Raw genomic sequence first — 16,579 nt, 5'->3', positions numbered from 1 at the left:
CAAAACTAAATAAAGATAAAGGACAGAGGAAAACTTGAATAAAGATAATACATGGAGAAAAAGAAATATCCTTCAACATAAAGGATGCAATAGAAATCAATACAAGAGAGAAACAAAGTAGAACACTATATAATAGAATTTATAGGATGACCTACTGAAAATAACGAGGAAATCAATACAGGTATAAAACTGATTAGCCTGGAAGAACTAAAAGAAGCAATAAAGATGTGTGTGTATACTTATATATATATTTAGAAAATTAATATTTGTACTGACTAGAATCCGAGAAAGTATAACACAAAAAACTTTAATGAATTACGACTGGTTTCATCGGTGTCCCAACTTCTTCAGTTGAGAAGTTAAGAAATAACACAAAAACTTATAAAACTAACAAGGTAAAAAACACAGACTTTTCAGCTTAATAAAAAGAAGAAGAATAGCAACAGTCATATTTGAATTGGTGACTGCGTGCTATTGTTAGCGTGAGTTGAATGTGAGTGACAGCTGATTTTAGAGCACCAGTACTGGATTACTGCGCCATGGGAATCAGGCAAACTGTAGCTCAGATTGTTGTTCATATGTGAAGGGTCCAGAACTATTTCTTTGGATTCTACAATTCGTCTTTCAAATTCATCATTGCATATATATAAATTGGTCGTGTGGTCCCAATCAATTTGGTGTTGCCGTTCTTCTAGGTTAGAGTTGACAGAGAAAAGAACATGACTGGAAAGGGCGCTCGCTCATGTTCTTCTGTAGGAGATGTCACATCTATGTTCCTCAAGACGTAGTGAGATAGATTTATCTGTCTGACCAAAATAAGGTTGACCACAGTCGCACATAACTTTATAAACACCTTGAAAATGCAGTTGGTTTTGGCCGACTCAGAAAAGAACAAAGTTTTGGCAGAGTGATATAGTATAGGTCTTTATGTTGAATTTCTTCATAATCCTAGCTAGTTTGGGGGTAAGAGAGCTAATAAATGGTAACTGGATGCGAGTGATAGGGGTGGATTCATCTTCTTGTCGAGGTTGTTGACGTGGACTCAAACGTTTAGTGATGTTACGAGATGAATATCCATTATTTAAGAAGGTGCTTTTCGGGAAGTTGAGTTCTGTTTGAAGGTCTTCTTCTGTGGAAGTAAGACATCTTGCATGATGGGTAAGAATGGAGATGATGCCAAGTTTTTGAGGAGGGAAGTGATGAGAAGAGGCATGCAAATATCTATCAGTATGGGTGGTTTCTCGAAAAATCAAAAATTTAAGACAGTCAGGTAATCTACTGATCTTTAGATCCAAAAAGGGAAGAACCATTAATCTCTAGTTCTGATGTGAATTTGATGTTCTGATGTTGATTATTTAAATGGTTTAGGAAATTTTGTAGTTCCTCTAAACCATGTTCCCAGATAAGGAAGACGTCATCTATGTATCGTAACCACAGTTTAGGTTTTAATGTAGCGATAAAAATAGCTCTCTCTTCAAAATCCTGTAAAAAGATGTTTGCTAAGACAGGGGATAGAGGGCTGCCCATAGCTAACCCGCTTGCTTGTTTATATATTTTTTCTTCGTAGCAGAAATAGCCGGAATTAATGAAGTGCATTAGTAGAGCAAACGTTTTCTTAGAAACCTTGTCCTTCAGAACTTCATCTGTAGGTACATTCGTAAAAAGAGACACGATGTCAAAACTCACCATTCTGTCAGAGTCTTTGAGATATAAGTTTTTTATTTTTGAGATGAAATCCTCAGAGTTTTTGATAAAGGAGGAGGAATTGCCAACTAGATTTTATTTTTAATGAAGCTGCAAGATATTTAGACTCCTTTAAGACCTATTGTAGAAGGTATTGACTCACCTACTTACAATCTGTATAAATATCTTGCAGCTTCTTTAAAACATCTAGTTGGCAATTCTAACCTAGAAGGTCAACACCAAATTGATTGGGCCCGCACGACCAATTTATATATATGCAATGATGAATTTGAAAGACGAATTTTAGAATCCAAAGAAATAGTTCTGGACCCTTCACATATGAACAACAATCTGAGCTACAGTTTGCCTGATTTCCATAGCGCAGTAATCCAGTACTGGTGCTCTAAAATCAGCTGTCACTCACATTCAACTCACGTTAACAATAGCATGCAGTCACCAATTCAAATATGACTGTTGCTATTCTTCTTCTTTTTATTAAGCTGAAAAGTTCATGTTTTTTACCTTGTTAGTTTTATAAGTTTTGTGTTATTTCTTACTCACCTGAAGAAGTCGGGACACCGATGAAACCAGTCGTAATTCATTAAAGTTTTTTGTGTTATACTTTCTCGGGTTCTAGTCAGTACAAATATTAATTTTCTAAACGTATACATCCTGAGTAAATTCTAATAACAATATATATATATATATATATATATGTATATATAAACTAAGTAATACACCGTAAGTCCAGAGTTTAGGGAAGTTGAGCAGAGAATTAGATCAAAGGATCCCAAGGTTAATTCTTGGAAGAAAAGTAAAGTAGTAACTGATTGGTTAACAGCAAAGGTTTAAGAACATTTACATTTAAGCTAAGGTTTATACTTAAGGAGACAGATATGACTAGGGCTCAACAAATTATGCAAAACCTTACTTGCCCATCTCCAAATACATTTTTTAATGATATTCCCCAATAAGTCAACAGGAGTTCCATAAAGCAATTAGATTAATGATAATTATTGTTTGGAAAACATTTTCTTTTGTGTGAAAACCACTCACAGAGAAAGTCAGTAAACGATAAGAATAGGAAGAATAGTAAAAAACAAACATTGAATTTGTTTTGGAAAATATAATTTGTTACATTCATTTTATATGAATTTATATGATGCATATTCTTCTGTTTTTAAGTTAAAAAAGATTTTGTTTAGAGAGTTTTTTTATTAAATAAAAAATGTTCTATGGTATCTTGTCCAGTCTACAGCTACTTTCCAGTTGGTTAAATTTACCCACTGTAGGCAAGTGGGCAAGGCTATATGGAGGTACAGGCTAAAAAATATCATTAAATGGCATGGGGGGAGGGGGGGCTACAACCTACCAGCTAAGTAAATCTGGGTGATTGGAGAAATGGCAGATCTGGAACTTGTTCCATGCTAGAGCTGCTCCAAATATATTGAATAAGAAGTTGTGGACTATGTAGACCAAATGCATAGAATATAGCTGAGCCACCCTATTTTTGGGAGGATATAAATACTTGATAAGGAACCTACACAAGAAAAGATTCAAACTGGACAGACACTTTAGATACAACTCAAGAAGAGGCTATGGGATTATGATTTTGGAATGTACAATACAAAAGCATTATATAAGACAAGAGCACTTAAAGCACTCATATGAAAAATTTATCAATATAAATCAAGGAACAAACTGGAAAAATCCACAAATTTTTCAAATGGAATGAATCAGGGAAATAAATCAGTAACATTTATAGTAGACAGACATTAAAGAGAATGTTTTATATTTTAGACCTTTTAAGTGAAAGATTATGCTCAGTAAGAATCAGAACAAAAATTTTGAATTATAATGCTCATACGAGAAAAAAAAAAAAGGATTTTTTTCTGGAAGTGTAAAGGCTATATGATTTATCATAATCTGATGATACAAAAATTATTGAGATTTCAATATCAAATGTTAAGGTTGGACAGGAAGACATGTATATAGAAATAACTGGTCAACAGTTCTATAAACCCACTCTAATGATAATGAAGAAAAAATTGATAGACTTTGCTGTAAACAAAATTATGATTATATCCATTAGATGTTTTCCTCATAAAGACATAAAAGAACATTGGCATCTCCAGATGATAAACATTTAATCAGATCGAGCATGATCTGATTAAATGTCTGAAGAAGCCAAGGCATTTGGCCATAGCAGATTATTGAGCCTAACACACAAGAGGGAAAATGAGGTCAAATATAAAGAGAAATGAAAAGAACATTTCTATATGACATACAGACATTAAAATATATATATATATATATATATATATATAAAGACTAAATGCAAGATCAACACCAATGAGGCCCAAACAGGTAAATGTCTAATCCTTGATGAGAAGAAAAGTGTCTAAGTATCACCACTGAGTTTCTGTGGACACAAAAGTGAAATTTTTAAAAAAATACAAAGATCATAGCACAAATCTTTCTGGAGCTGTTGCAGTTAAAAGACTAAATGCAAGACTTTTCTCTCTCATTATATTTTTCTATCATTTTTTTAATATTTATCTTACCTGTGAGAAGTACAAGAACCTATAACACATCAGTGTCAAGTGTGAGGTGTAGGTAAGGATTAAGAAAGAAATCTACTGATATTTTTCTTAAAGATCCAGAGGTTGAAGTTGTTAGGAAATATTATGAGGAGGCTTTTCCAGAAGACAGCAGTAGATGGAATAAATGAGGAAGAGAAGCAGGTTCAGTACTTCTGCAGTTGTACTGAAAATGAATGCTAGGCGGCTGCTGCTGCTCTTGTTTTAACAGTCCCAACAGTAAGCAGAGGAATGATGTTTGACAGTTCACTGGAGCACCAACAAGGGAAGTACTTGTAGAAGAGACACAGAGCTGAAACACTGCATGTAGATAGAAGTTAAAGTGAGTTTGTGAGAGATAGGTCATCTATGAGACAAACTGCTCTTCCCTAGACAGCATCAAAAATTTTTAAGTGGGTTTTAGGTGCATTATCCCAAACATGTGAATAGCATTCTAAGGATGGGTGGCTATGGATTATATAGGGTAAGTATCTGGGAGGGAGAAAAATAGCTTCTTAAACAGAAAATAATAACTATTTTTTTTAGAGGCTGAGGAAGCTACTGGTATGGTGTTTATGCCAAGAGAGGCTGGAGGTAAATATCATTCCAAGGAGAGACAGATCTGATAATGTGTGTATTAATGAGGATAAGGGTAGGTGAGCTGAGATCCCTTTTGCAAGAGAAAAGGCAGGATTGCATTTTGGTAGTAATGAAAATGACCTGGTTATCCTTTTCCCAATGAAGGACGAATAGAGATCAATGTTTAAGGCACTGGTTGCAAATTAATTTGATGCTTGGAATGTCTAAGAACTACATGGCTTGTCAAAAGAGTAGGATGAATAGATTATGTGTTGTCATTGGCATAAACTGTGGATAAGACTGATGATGATCGAGAGTAGGTCATTTATATACTTTCTCTGTATAAAAGTGATTATTGTTCTTGTTTAGTAACACTAGACAATATCCACAAAACTGATTAACTACATTTCTGCAATCTTTTAATCTTGCATTATGCAAGCTATTTCTTACATGAGGTCCTTTTTATTCTCCTGACCTACTACTATACTTTCAACATTACTGGTGATGTTAACATTTTCCAGACTGCTGTCAATATTCTAAACTCCACTTTCACATTTCACTCTTTTTACACAACTTGCACTCACTCTCAAAAGACTATCTACATATTTGCTCACCATTCTTGATTCCCTTCCACCAATCTTTCAACTTTTGTAATGAATACATCTCACACACTTTGTTGAATAAAATCTTTAAAAACAGATTAATAACTTATTTTAAACATACAATATTGATTCTTCTTATTCAATTTCTTAAAAATAAGTTTAGAATTAAAATTTTTGAAAAAAAAAATTAAATGATACAGTATTTTAGAGAATTTTGAAAAAATAAAAAATATCCACCACTATAACTATCCTAAATCTACCATTTCCAAAGATGCTGTTTCTTTGTTCTTTTTGTAATGGTATCGATCAGATAAAATTAATAATTAATGATGTCTGATGATGAATATTGACAGATGCAGACAATACTTACCTGTTTGTTTTCAGGAGCAACAAAATTGCATTCATTGTGATTTATTTTGCTCCTCAAAAAGTTGCACAGTGAAAATATAATGCATGGGAAAAAGGGAAATCATAATTATAGACAATTTTATGATAACTTAATTAATGGCACTAATTAAAACAAACGAATGTGATTTATGCAGAGGTGTTTGGGAAGCTACAATATAAACTGATCAAAATTAGTATATAACTTATATTAAGAATTCAGAAATTATTTTGAGAATTAGCACCTTTGTCAATTTATAATGAAATTTCAAGGCATACACTGCTGTAAATTATACAGACTCAAACTACTTCCACAAATCTTGATGCACTGCTGACAATAATTACAGATGCCACTTGAGTAGACTTTACACTAAATGTTGTAAAAAGAGTTATTTAGCTCATTCTTCACCAAAAATGGCAGCAGGGTAAATGAAGATGTAGTTGTTGGTTGTGCTCACAACAAATATTCTGATTCTTCAAAAAGGGATGAGTAAACATGTCAAGTTGTTCCATACGGTTCAGAAGAAATAAAGACTAAAAAACAAGAACCAACAGAATACTGCTTGAGAACCAAACAGTATTTTAAGAAAGTTACAAAATCACATGGACGAATAACTGAAAATACAGATTTCTTGCATTCAAGTGTGACTTGTTAACCTTTTTTAATTTTACATTCAAGTATCAAAATTGAAACTTATATTCTATAGTAGACCTATATTTGGTGTGCCAATATTTGCCAAAGTAATTCCAATGTAGATATCTGCTAAATTGTTTTTACATTGCTGGATGACGGACATATGCAGGGATAGATTAAATGAACTGTTATATGACATTTACATTACAAATTTGGAGCCTGGATAGCACAAGTCCGCAACAAAATTGTTCTTTGGTTAAAAAAGACATTGGTCTGAATCCCATCTAGAATGCAAAGAATCTTTAAGGGCTTTCAAATGAAGCCGAGTACGCCAGTACATCATGGAAGGAATAGGGTTTCTCTTAAGAAAAACTTGAATTTTTCATCCTACAAGAGACAAACTAGTCAAGAAAATGCAAGCAATTAACAGACATTTCAGACTGAAGATAAGATTAACTAGCCTATCTCATAACATTAATTAGGTTATTAGGTTTCAATAAAGTCAAGTTTTTTTTAATTTTTTAAAAATATTTTTTTAATTTTTTTTTTACATGAATCTAAGCCACAACAGATTACAAACCAATTCTGCATTAGTGGTTTGGATGAATTTAAGGTAGAATAATTCAGAAACCTGACTAGAGATGAAACAAAACTTTCTCAAGAAACATAGTCTCCAATAAGAAAGGCAATGGTAATTCAAAAATGAGCTCTATCTACCACGAACTCCATCTACCATAAAAACATTCACAAACATGTCCACAGTGGGATTTTAATCCATGACTTAAAGAAGAGCAGAAGTACTATTCATTAGGCTAACAGGCATTTACTTGATTGTAACAGGACTTGAGCATAACAGGTGAAAGAGAAAATGAAGATGAAATATTATATTTACAACAGAAGTATCTTATAAATGTTTAATTTACATCAAATTAAATATTTATTAACATACTCCTATTTCAATAAATACATATTAGAGCATTCATTTGTTGAATATATTAAGTTTGCTGCATAAGTTAACTCATGAAAGATATAAATAACTTTTGAGAAAAATAAAATTTAAGCAGAAATTATACCTTAACTTGAGATGTTGCAAAGAAACTCCTTTCCCTTCTTTACAAAATATGACTGTCAGTTTTCCTGAAATTAACAAGCTAACTCTGAAATACACATTCATGATGTGAACATTTTCAAATTAAACCAAACCCAGCATGATGATTAAGTCCCAGCCATGTCAAAGTCTGAGAGGAATACAGAAGTTATGCTGTGAATTTAGTATGAACTTCAGAAAACTAAACTCAAATTTGGGCTGAATGTAACTACAGGTAGGCATTCAAAAATCTGGCCATCGATAATCCAGTTCCTTCAGATCTCTGGCATGGATTTCAGAGTGCGCATTTTCAAATTTACCTGTTGGTGCACCACTGTTTTCTGTTTATGTTTTAATGGCGCTGTAGCTGATAAGCATTGCGATAACTTGCTTATTCCTTCTCATTTTATCATTTATTTGCTGCTGTATAGCCCTATTATGGATTCAGCAAAGAAAAGAGGTGGCGTAAAACATAAACATCGTGCGTTGTCGATCGCAGAGAGAGTGGAAGTGCTAAAAAAACTTGATAGCGGCGTGTCTGTGTGAATCATACGACATTGGTTCTTCAACAGTGTATGATATTAAAAAACAAAAAACAAAACTGTCAAAGTTCTTTTCTGACAGTGTATCAAAAGAACAAACGTTTGTAAGGAAGTCAATGATGGAGGGAAAAAGTTTGGAACTGGACCAGGTTTAATTTTTGTGTAAGTGAAGGTGTGGAAATTTCTGGTGATTTATTAAAGGAACAAGCCAAAATGTTTCATGAAGAGCTGGGATTGCAACACAAGTGTGAATATTCAGAAGGTTGGCTGAATCGTTTCAAGTCGCGACATGGCTTACAGTTTCGTGCAGCATGTGGGAAAAAATGTTCAGCAGACAAAGATACGGCTAGTGCATATGTGGATGAATTTGCAAAGTTAGTTAGTGATGAACATTTAAGTCCTGAACAAGTGTACAATGCTGACGAGACTGCCTTGTTTTGGAGATGTATGCCAAAAAGAACTCTAACAACTGAGGATGCAGAATCGCCATCGGGGTTTAAAGCTTCGACGGATCACATCACAGTAATGTGCTGCTCTAATGCTGTGGGTACCCATAGATGTAAGTTGCTCGTTATCAGAAAAAGTTTACATCCGAGGGCCTTCAAGAGTATGACACAGTTTCCTGTCCATTACCATACCAACAAGAAGGGGTGGGTTACCACTGATATTACGTTGGATTGGTTTCAAAACTGTTTTGTCCCTGAGACTGTAACTGTAACTCGGTTGGATTAGACCCTAATTGCAAGATACTTCTTATTTTAGACAATTGTTCAGCACATCCAAAAGCTGATCTTCTAGTGAAAGATAATGTTTTTGTTGTCTACCTCCCACCCAACTGCACATCACTAATTCAACCACAGGACAATGGTATTATACATTCTATGAAGTGTAAGTATCGATCCCTGTTAATGAGGCATCTAGCGAGTTCAGTTAATTCGGGCACTCCAATACAGAAGTTCATAAAAGAATTCAACATTAAGGATGCAGTGTACTGTGTTGCCAATGTGTGGAAGTCTGTGAAAACATCAACACTGAAAAATGGATGGCATAAATTGTGGCCAAGTCATCTCATTCTTCTCAAGTCTTCTCCTTCTAACGAAGACACTGAAAATAATATTGCAGGGTTTAGGGTTTCCAAAGAAAAGCAGCTTATACAGGAACTTCTTGCTTATGTTAAAGATGTAACTAATCCTGATGCCAAGGAGCTTTCATCAAGGATAAATGAAGATGTTTTAACGGAATGGATGAATGTCGATGATAATGTGCTTATAGTTCATCATTACACTGATTCTGAAATTGTGGATATGGTTAAAAGTCTGGAGAGAAATGCCTCTACAGGTAGTGATGAAGATGAAAGCAGTGACGAAAATGAGGAAGATGTGAGAGAAAGAATCTCTATTGACAGGTTAATTATGTTGACAACTGAACTGCTGGCTGGACTAGAGCAACGAAGTTTTGTAAGTGAACAAGAAATCATGAATGTTTACTTGCTCCAAGATAAACTTATTAGAGAAAGACCCAAATATGTGAAGCAGCAAACACTACACGATATATTCAAGAAAATAGCTAGGAAGCAGTAAGCAGAAGCAGTGGTGTCCACACTTGATAATCCACTGCCATTAACTTCAAGTCAACCAGATGTGCTGTCACCACTATCAACATTTTATTAATTAAATTAAAATTCTGAGGAACTATTTTATAAAATTCTGTAGAACCGTTATATTTAGTTGGTGAACATTAAAATTTCACAAGCTTTTCATTTAGTGTTTAATTTTCTTTCTTTAAAGGACTGTACAGGTAGTCATTTTCTGTTAAAAATATACAGCATATATAACCATCTGAAATCTGGCATTTTCAAAAATCTGGCACCCTTCAGGTCCGGAGGTTGCCTAATTTTTGAATACCTACCTGTATATTATTTACTGCACGCACGCACACACACACACACACACACACACTGCCATTTTTCAACAGAATGAAAATGACAGTAGCATATCTGTCCCCCTCCCAAGAAAGGTTGTAAACCTATTGTATATTACTTACTAAAATGTAGGTTACAAGATATATAATCTGGAATTCCTGATCTAGAGATCAAACAGAACTTTTTGAAGCCACCTTAAGCCTCTTTACTGGAGGATAATGGTCTCACACCTGACAATGATATTCACATAACTAAAGATCTAAGCATACAATGGAATGGATTCAAATTCATATCTTCATGCAAGAGAGCAGATATACTAATCCACTCAGTCAACCAGGTCAAGTATATAGAATCGCTTGAAAAGCAGCCTACTTATATTGTCAAAAAAGCATACAACACATATTTTTACAAATAAGTTATAAAACCAAATAAAATTTAACAACTCTCTCTTCTTCTCAGCAAACCTATCAAGTGTTAACAAATAGGTTTGCTAACCCAGCAACTCAAATTAGTATCAATACTCTTGTTTCAAAGCAAAATGAAGTCTGGTTATATGCTCTAAGACCTCTAAACACCTTACTTAAGGAAGCTTATGATTTTTTAATGTTTTCAACATTAAAAAATTTAGAAAATATGGCACAAAACAAAAACAAAAACAAAAAAAAGTAAAGAAAGCTAGAACATATTTTTCCTCTTCAAACTTTTAACACAAACTCTGTACTTATGATTGCTCGGTGCAGGAATGGAAAGTACTTTCTTAATGAAGACAGAGATAGTGGAAGTTAAGATTTTTCAGCCACTGGCATAAGTTTTCAATTTGAGTAGAGATGATCTCAGTTTTGATGAATTTAAGACTAAATCTTATATATATATATATATATATATATATATATATATACATATTTGTATACTTTATCTTGTTCTCATTCTTGCTCACTTATAGAATGTCCTCAAGAATGCTGAAATTATGGAAGTTGTAGGCTTATGTGCTGAATAATGCTGTTTATCAACTGTGTGCTACACTTCATATGAGATAGGGAATGGTCTTTCTTCAGAAGTACTGACATTTTTATACTTGTAAATGCCTCTCATATGTCTTTTAAATGTCAGTGACATGTCTTCTTACACTGCAAATGCAAGCATTCAGAGCTATCTACAATGGGTAAGAAATGATGCAATTTTATACAAGTCATGAATAATAAATTCACAATGCATATTCAATAAAATATTTGTAATATAACAATATTACAAAACATTTACATTAAAAACATCACTAATTTTCAACCATGTGCTCATGATGACAGCAGCATTAAGAGAACTCAACAAACAGGATACTGGTATTTTCCCTTTTCTCTGTGAGGCAGCATGTCAGAACTTCAATAGTAGTAATAACAGAAAACTCAAAGTGCTGAGATTCAAAGTAATAGTTTAACATAATAAACACATTGCAAACTGAATTTTGAAAATAATTTGAATTTTTCTTCTTCTTTTAAATATTCTTTTTTTTCTTGTATATTCAATCACCAATTGAATATACATTTTTTTCAGACTTCCTCTGCATCTCGAAATTCAATAAATTATGATAACAGACTCAAGACTACTACAATTCCCCCCCCCACCCCTCCAACACACACAAATAGCAATACAGTCTAATAAAGGAGGCCTTATTTGTAAATGTTGCATTCAGATCTACTTGATAAGTTTCCTTCATACACCAATTTCAGATGTATGATGATTAAGTAATATACCTGACATAATACAACAACTTGATTAATGACTAAGTTAATTAACTCTGAAATAAGTTTTTTTTTTTTTTTTTATAGCCTCTAAAAATCAGCATTAACTCAAAAAAATAGAACACTTCATATAGAAATACTGAGACAATAGACTGCTGGCGTTGTTGATGCTGTTATGATACTACTCAAGGTTTAGAGGGAAATTTTCAACAGTTCAATCAGTAATGCCAACTAAGCAGTCATTCCTAAATTGCAACTAACCTAATGCTTTCTTATTCTCACTTTTTTTTTCAGATGAAATAAAATAATGGAGAAATAGCATCTGAAAATTGGTTGAATAAATATAACCTAGTCATGTCTGCAGCACTGCTTGTCATTTCAGTGTTCTCAATTTCTTTGCCCAATTTCTTATTTTGTAAAGGTTGGTTGAAAGTGACATGTATAGAAGTTTGTAGAGAACACCACCTCACACCATCTCTCGCTCTCTCTCTGGTCTGGAGAAAGCAAAATTGTGAGACCCACAGAGGTATCTATGGAAGAAAAGAAAGGAGGCGAAATATAAAAATAACTTTTTTTTTTTTTTTGCTAAATTCAAAGTGTTCTACTTCCTTACTTCCTAATCAGATCTAGAGCAAAACTAATTTTTCTAGATATGTCCTGTTGAATATCTGTCAAATAAAAGTAGCCCAGCAATGACATTTGACTCATAATTGGAGGAGTCACGGCAGCTTAATTTGTACCCCTAATGAGTCTTGTAGGAAGAGTAATCAATGACCTTCTACAACATCTAGCCTAAGACTTTGCCATTTTTTGATGTGATTTGATCTGAGAGTTAGGAAAAGAAAGAAAAAAAAAAAAAGGAAGAGAAAAAAAAGAAGCATACATATATACCAGTTTGTAGAAATTTGATAATTTTTATATTTCTGTAGGCAATTTAAGACAGTCATAGGTCTTTTCTTAATATATAAATGTGATACTCAAAACTGATTTTTAGAAAGTACAACCTATTTACTAATTCTGCTTTCTCTCTCTGAAAGTGTTTTAAGTTCAATTGAAGAAATGAAATGGTAAATGAATTATGAATTACAATAAACTCTCTAAATGATATGAGAAATCTCCATGGTCACTAAAATTAAATTTTAATACTTGTATCAAACATGTATTGCAAAATTAACAACTCCTCCTTGGAGGCTAATGATAGAAAGCCAGAGTCCCCTCTTATAGAACTGATAATACTGTGTAGGGTAGAGTGGTTTCCTGTGATGAGTCCTTTAACTCCATGGAGATATCACGTAACACTAATCTGAATACATCTGTATTTCAGTATTATAATTTTCAAACTAAATCTCTATCCTTCCTGCTAAAATTGCTTAGCATTTGTTCTCTTACAGATATAGATTAATTTGATAAATAATTAGTCAATGTGAAATCATCACTTATGGGAGGAAAAAACTTACTATCATATTCACTGCACAGCACAAATAATTTCTCCTACACATTAAAATATTCTAAACATCTAATAAAAATAAAAACATGCATATCAAAGAAAAACAAACTAAAAGGTGCACGACAAGCATAACATAAAAGAAGCTTTTGAATGAACAAAAATATCTACAAATAAAAAAAATAAACGACACCAATAACATTTTTAAAAAAAATTTAATAACTCATTGCTGAGGAATAAATAATACTACATTGAGTGTAGTAACAAATATAATTTCTGTTCATGCAAAAATCAGGAAAAAGCACAAACAGTGTTTATATATGCCACTGTCAGGATGGTGGTACTACAGTCAAAAGAACAGGTAATACACAACATTCATTCTTTTGTGTGCAGGAATCAGTACCTCGTCCATCAAGGCTCTCTCGAATCTTTTGTTCTTCATATTCTAACCTCTGCTCTAATTTCACTTCTGGAGGAGCCTGTTCACTAAGCAGCTTCTCATGTTGGTGTAACCAAAATTCATGCTGTTTTTGATATTCTCGAAGCTCTGCAAGGGTCCTCTGTAAAGAACTGAACAAGAAAAAAATAATAAATACTTACTCTTCAAATTTAAACTAACAAGTAATGAGAATATATTTACTATGATTTTGTGAGTTGTAGAGTTTTTTTTTTTCACAACTCTGAAAAGTTTGGTCAAGATTTATAAAACTTGCTGTGTTAACTAAATAATTTAGTTAAATGTACAAGGATGACCAAAAGAGTTTTCAGAATTTTTGAAAACTCTGATCATAATTAAATAAAGTTGAAAAATGTTATTCAATAAAACATGAGCCATTACGGTTTACTATTTCACTTCATAATACTAGACATGACTAACGTCATTCAAGAATTAAGAAATCGAATAAGCAAAAAAAAAAAACCATAAACATTTTGAACCAATCAATCCTATGCATTTCTCTACAGTTTTCTATCTTATTGCTTTTGCAGATATTTTGGATTGCTTCAAGTAAGGTAAGATCAAGTTCACATTCCTAAATTGTAGATTTTGAATTAGATGATTTCTGGCCTCATTAACTAGCCATTTTCAATGAACATTTTACATCCCCCCCCCCACTAAATGTGAAAATATCACGGCCAGTAGGGCAGTTAACAACAAACATATAAAACAGTTATACAGTGGATTCCAATTAAATATGCCACATCAGGACCTGGCACAGGCTTTTTGTTTATTGCACAGAAAAATTACTGACTTATAAACAATTGACTTTAATTAAAGTAAAATATTTGCCATAAAAATAATTTTATTTTTTATGTATTAAACATGCATGCAGTTCTTAACAGTGAGTGACATAGGAATAGATCAAGAATAGCCTTTCTTTTTTTTTTTTTTTTTGATTGACTGCAAGCAATTAAAATCAAGGCAGGTATTTATTGCAGATATAGCATTTCCTCCCTCATCACTTTGTTCTTCTAATGTTTTGATGTTTTATTGCAATTTCCTCCTCAGAAATCTTCATTTTCATTATAGTATTGAAGACTACTGTCAATAGATGCAAACTCTTCATGATTTCTGGTGTGGTTGACGTCTAATGATTGATGTCATTTTCATGTATCGGCCATATCTGGTATATCCACGACTGAATTCTTAAAACATTAACCTAACCGCACTGAGCAAAACAGTTTTGAATGGTCTTGTTGCTTATTCCTTTCCAACTATCAGCCATAAACTGTATTGCTTGGAAAAGTTTATGCTGACTTCCTTTAACAGTTGTCAAGAACCAGCAAATTTTTTCTCTATTTCCACTGTAATTTCATATATCAACTCATAAAAGAATTCTTAAAAAATTCAGATGTCATCCACACATTTTTGCTGGACTGGTAAACTTTTCATTCTAATCTTTTATAGCACCAAGACCTGGCCCTTTTTTAAGCTCAAGAACTGATAAATGAAAGTAGATCTATTTGAGCAGCATAATACTGTTACACAATTCATTGCTTTTACTGATGCAAACAATGTAGTGTGTTTCAACACCAGGAACCATCTGATGTGGCATGATAAAAGAGTCCTGTTTCATCAGCATTGCACAAATATTAGCATCATATTTTTGAAACAAGACTACATAATTTTTCTAACGCTCTATGTGGTAGATCTATTGCTGGCTGGCTCAATGAAATGGCATTGCATCCCAAATAAATGAAGCAAATTATTGTTATATTCTCATTTTGTTTTTGTTCTTTCAGACTTGTCTCAATAAAGCAGCTTCCCCAATTAACTGGAATCTAATGTATATCGTTTTGCTTGAAAGAAAAAGATGTAATCTGATACAGTGAACAGATATATTATGATCAACAATAAAACTTTTGATTTACTTAAAACTTCAAGCTAGAGAAACAAGGTACTTAAGAAACATACAGAGAAACCATGAAATATACATATTTCATGGCTTCATTATTTTTATTGGAAGGAAATATACTTATATACAAGTAATAGTGAGTAACAATACAATACTAAAAATTATACTGAAAGATGGAGAAGTGGAGATAATTAAATTTATATATCTAGAAAAAAAAATCATGAAAATCAAATGGACAGAAATAAAGATACAACTAGGTTTTCTGGCTTTGGGGAAGATGAAAGATATCTTAAGAGGAAATACTCCAATTAGTTTGAAGAGGAAGATTTTGACTAATGTGTCTTACCTGTAAGACAATCATCTATTTTGTCACACATACACAAAATAGTTACTCAAAGAAGAACTAAAAGGATAATGCTGGATGTGATGGTTACAGACAGGATATTCTCTCAATATGATAAGATCTAGAACAAGAATACAAGATGTTATCCAATACATCATGTACTGGAAGCAGAGATGGCCTGGGCATATTGTAAGATATAACAATAAAATATGGCCTAAATTATTAACAGAATGGAGACCTATGGATAGCAGTAAAGAGATATGAAATTGTGAGGATTGCTGGAGTGTAATGGATAAAAAAAGCTGAACAGAGAAAATTTGGGGAGACATTCATCCAACAGTGGCATGATCCAAGTTTAAAAATAAAAAAAGAATTAAACTTTAATATAAAGTTATAAATTCTAAAAAATATCTATTAACTATTATATATTTAAACTACTCTAGAATGTTATTCAGTGTAAGAATTTCACATAATGTAATTTATTTATGTTCAATTATTTTACAATATGTGAAAATTATGTATAAAATCAGTTATGATTTTTTTTTTTTTTTCATACAAGTTAAGGCACATGAAAGATAATAACTGAATTGGGAAATGCAAACTATCATTATTATTGAAGTTGTCATGTGTACAAATAACAATCTTAAGTAAAATTATAATACTGTAATAATTAACCTACTTACTTTCATAA

The 16,579-nt window shown here is 32.6% G+C and overlaps 1 protein-coding gene across 3 annotated transcripts in view; it reads right to left on the bottom strand.

Moving 5' to 3' along the window:
- Positions 1-16,579, bottom strand: part of LOC150092858 (tetratricopeptide repeat protein 17-like) — a 191,252-nt gene that overhangs the window by 37,764 nt on the left and 136,909 nt on the right. For all 3 annotated transcript variants that reach the window (XM_090414329.1, XM_090414327.1, XM_090414328.1), the window contains exon 7: positions 13,595-13,761. In XM_090414329.1, the coding sequence (XP_090270455.1) occupies positions 13,595-13,761 (167 nt within the window). The remainder of the gene's footprint in view (positions 1-13,594; positions 13,762-16,579) is intronic.

Source organism: Typopeltis vanoorti, chromosome 25 (assembly GCF_054136105.1).
Source record: "Typopeltis vanoorti isolate ZY-2024b chromosome 25, IOZ_Tvanoo_1.0, whole genome shotgun sequence".
Taxonomy (NCBI): domain Eukaryota; kingdom Metazoa; phylum Arthropoda; class Arachnida; order Uropygi; family Thelyphonidae; genus Typopeltis; species Typopeltis vanoorti.
The sequence above is the reverse complement of the archived record's forward strand: the minus strand, read 5'-3'. Positions and strand labels throughout refer to the sequence as shown.